The following is a 3,867-nucleotide window of genomic DNA, read 5'->3' on the forward strand; positions in this document are numbered from 1 at the left end:
TTGTTCTTCCTTGCAATCTATATATATATATATATATTACTTTACAATATATTTTGTATTTGTGCTGCAGTTTTAGAAAATTTTTGAAAAATATGATAAAATAGAATTTAATATTTTTTTCATTTTTCCCATGGACTCTGTTCTTAGAAGGTGGAGTAAAATGCTTAACTTGCATTCCCTTGTCCACAATAAATCTTATCAAATATAACTTTCCAGATTCTCAGGACGGCTTGGTCTACATTTTTCTAATACAAAGTCAAAATGAATCCTAACTTTTTTTGGTACAAATCCAAAAAAACTCCATAACCTAAAATAATGGATCTATGTATATATATTTTAATTTTTTATGAGTTAAAGTTAAAATGTCAATATTTCAGAAGGCATAAAAGTCCATAAAATGTCGATATCTTTCAGAAGGCATAAAAGTCCATAAAATGTCAATATCCTCTATTTTTTTTATTTTTTAAAGTTAAAACTTATGAAAAGAGGTAGAAAAGTAAAGCTCTAATCCAACAAACTAAACATTAAAATTGTAATTTCAAATTTTTATATGTGTTTCATTTTTGCGTAAAAAGGAGTCTGATGAAAACCTTGTTATTTCATTTTACATCCCAAACACGAAACTAATTCAAAGAGCTTATGAATATATCATGAACACTACAAAGGATGCCAATCTAATTGACAAAAAAAATAAAAAAATAAAATAAAAAATAAAAAAAGAGGAAGAAGAAGAAGAAGAAGAAGAAGAAGAAGAAGAAGAAGAAGAAGAAACTACATTGTGTACAATTTTCTTTATACTATTTGCTTCCTTTTGAGGTCCTATACCAATTTTGGATCTTGTTTGTTTGGAGACGAGGAATTTGCCTTGGTAGGTCTCCTAGCACAAGAGAAACCAACATTTTTTTTGAAAAAAAAAAGAAAAAAGAAACAAATAATCATTTTGTTTTGAAATCTATGTGCTTCCCTTTACAAAATGAAGAATTAGAATTGAATTTTTCCCAATTTCAACTCTAAAGAATTTCTTCCAATCTCTTCAAACCACAGTTTTCTTCCTCATAACCTTCATATTTGAAGCCATTAAAGGATGAGTTTATAGCATTGATACCTTCTTGATCCTCCATCAAAGAACCAACCTTGCAGCTTTTGAAGAACAAGCAGCTCACAACTGTATCAAGAACAACCACAATTGAATACAAATAGGCAATGAAAACACCTTCAAAAACCATCGAAGGCCCAAATTTCCCATCAACATTGAAAGCTCTGACAACCCTGAATTGGAACAATGCCTCAATGGCAGCCAAACCAAAATTCAAAGGCAGAGCCAAAGACAAAGCAGTTGAAGTCCTTCCCCTAATCATAACACATGCTTTGAGAATTGCCATGTACCCACCAGACCTCTCCATCCCAGACAAAACCAGTGCCAAATTGCCAATTATCAGAGCATTTGCAAGGACTATGGAATATAGAACAGCAGCAGCTGCTGAGAGGAAGAGAAGGCTGTTTGATGAATAGAATCCAAACCCATCAAGAACATTGAATGCAAAGAAAAGGACTGTGAAAACCGTTGCATTTGCTGAGAGGATCAAGATTGAGTTGCAGATATAGGTAACGAGAAGTGGGTTGTAAAGAGCAATGGTTGAGAAAAAGGATTGTGAAAGAGGTTGTCTTTTTTGGGTGTTATTGAAGAATTGGATGACAAAGGCTTTGGATATGAGGAGGAAAGTGAGAGTGAAAGGGAATGTGAAAATGGAGGAAGAGATTGTCTGGGAGAGTTTCAGATTGAGAATAGTGAAGAATTCTGAAGATGGTGGGAAACCAGCTGCATCGAAGAGGTTTTGGAGGCGACTGTATATGGTGGGGATGAGAGAAGATGAAGAAGAAGGCAGAAAAGCTTGTGAAAGGAGGATTGAAGCAGAGAAAGGCAGAGCTAGAAGAGCTGCTAGAGTTGTGAAATGGTGGTAGTTCTGAAGGAAAGTGTAGATTGATTTTCTCATAATCTTGAAAGTTTTCTCCATTGGAATTGTTTGGTTTTTGATCTTGATCTTCTTCTCCTTCTTCTCTTGCATTACAAGGGAGATGGGGATATAGAAAAATGGGTTCGTCACCAATAGGTGTGTGTATGTATATGAGAGGGAAGGTATAAGAGACTGTAACGCATAGAAGTTTTCTCCTAATTTGGAGTTTTTAAAAAAAAAGGAATAAATAAAAATAAAATTAGGTTTTTTTTTTTTTTTTTTTTTTTTCCCTTCTTTCTAAAATGTACAATATGGTTGGTTAGAGAGATAGAACAATGGAGTTTGGTGTTTTGTATGAATGGATTGGCCAACAACTAATAAGCTAACAAAGTTTGGAGAGTTGGAGTCGTTGCTTTGAGTATATGTTGTTTTTATCAAAAGAAAACTCTTTGGACTCTTTTGGAGTTTTTTGAATTGTAATCTTCAAAAACACCTTTTCTCTAGTTGGCTAAGAAGGGCGTGAAAAGGAACACCTTTTTCTTGATGTACAAATTTTTTAAAAGGAAATAAAATAATATTTTTCTTTAATGGCTTGGCTTTTCATCAATGCTAAAAAAAAAGGGCTTCTTTTTTGGGTTGCTTGTATTTCACACCATTTTCATTTGTTTTTGCTTGTCTCAGTCCACTGAAAAAAAATATATATTCATCTTTTCTTGTGGGCTCTTCATCCATTCAATCTTAATACTAATCTTTTGCTTTAAGATTTTCTAATCTTTTTCCCTTTTTGTGTTGATTCAGGAAGAAAACCAAAAGGAAAATCTTTAAAAACTATTACATTTTAGAGCAGAGAGAATAATGTACAATTGGTAATTGAAAATTCAGCACAAATTAAAAAAAAAAAAAAAAAAACTGAAATTCCAAAATAAGAGGAAAAAATAGATATTGGGAATCATGCTGTTTAAAGTAAAGCTATAACTATAATTTTTTATTCTCATTTAAAAAAAAATAATAATAATAATAAAAAAAAAACCTCTATATTTTGATATGTTCCACGTGGTAACTGCTGGTAAGTGACTGTGATTCTTAGCTTGCAAGAAAAAATATAATAATAACTGCAAAAGAAAATTGAAAAATTTGGATTAAATACAGATGGGATAGATGAAAGTTGGGTTACCTTCTTCTATCAAATAATTAATTATAAGAATTAATAATCAACCCATCATTTCTTTTTTTAAAAATCCTAACCATCTGTTTGACAAGAAAATCACTTACATGGAAAGGTCGGTCCATTGGACATTTACCCTTTTTTTGTTTTTTTTACCCATTTTTGTCATAATGATTGGTGCTTATATATATACCATCTAATTTATAATCCTAGATAGACATATTATATAATGTCGATAATAATTCATGTACAATACAATACAAAAACGAATACAGTGAATATTGTATATCCGTTACCCAACAAAAGAAAAAAAAAATCACTCATATCAAACATTCAATAATTAATTTGTAAAATCTGTCTACTTTATTTAAGGTATTATTATAGATGTAAATATATAGATGACATGGTATTATTATAAAATTTTGATCACATAGAAGTTAAGTCTAGCCAAGCCTAGTTAATAACCCAAGCCAAGCCAATTTTGGAGTAGTGGTGGGGTCCAATTTGGGTTAGATGGGATCAATGGGCCCACAACCTAAAGGTATAAAGATGATGATGAGGTATCATGCAGCAGGTATGGAGACTCCTAATCTTGAGATTTTAGTTAAAAAGGTTTCCCAAAATGAGGTGACATTTATTAATATTTGATCAAGTTAGTAGGAATATAAATATAAAAGGATTTAATATACATATAGATTAAGTTGGAAGGAATATAAAAAGATGGTTCTCTAATTGCTTCCTTTGGTG

The 3,867-nt window shown here is 31.3% G+C and overlaps 1 protein-coding gene across 1 annotated transcript; it reads right to left on the minus strand.

Moving 5' to 3' along the window:
• Nucleotides 1–624: 624 nt before the first annotated feature.
• Nucleotides 625–2,374, minus strand: LOC107406451 (uncharacterized). The gene is made up of 2 exons (XM_016013572.4): nt 1,106–2,374; nt 625–877 (listed from the first exon to the last, which is right to left on the minus strand). The coding sequence occupies exons 1-2, from the start codon at nt 2,064–2,066 to the stop codon at nt 798–800; spliced, it is 1,041 nt and encodes a 346-aa protein (XP_015869058.3). The 5' UTR covers nt 2,067–2,374; the 3' UTR covers nt 625–797.
• Nucleotides 2,375–3,867: the final 1,493 nt, after the last annotated feature.

This window comes from Ziziphus jujuba, chromosome 2 (assembly GCF_031755915.1).
Source record: "Ziziphus jujuba cultivar Dongzao chromosome 2, ASM3175591v1".
In the NCBI taxonomy this organism is placed as follows: domain Eukaryota; kingdom Viridiplantae; phylum Streptophyta; class Magnoliopsida; order Rosales; family Rhamnaceae; genus Ziziphus; species Ziziphus jujuba.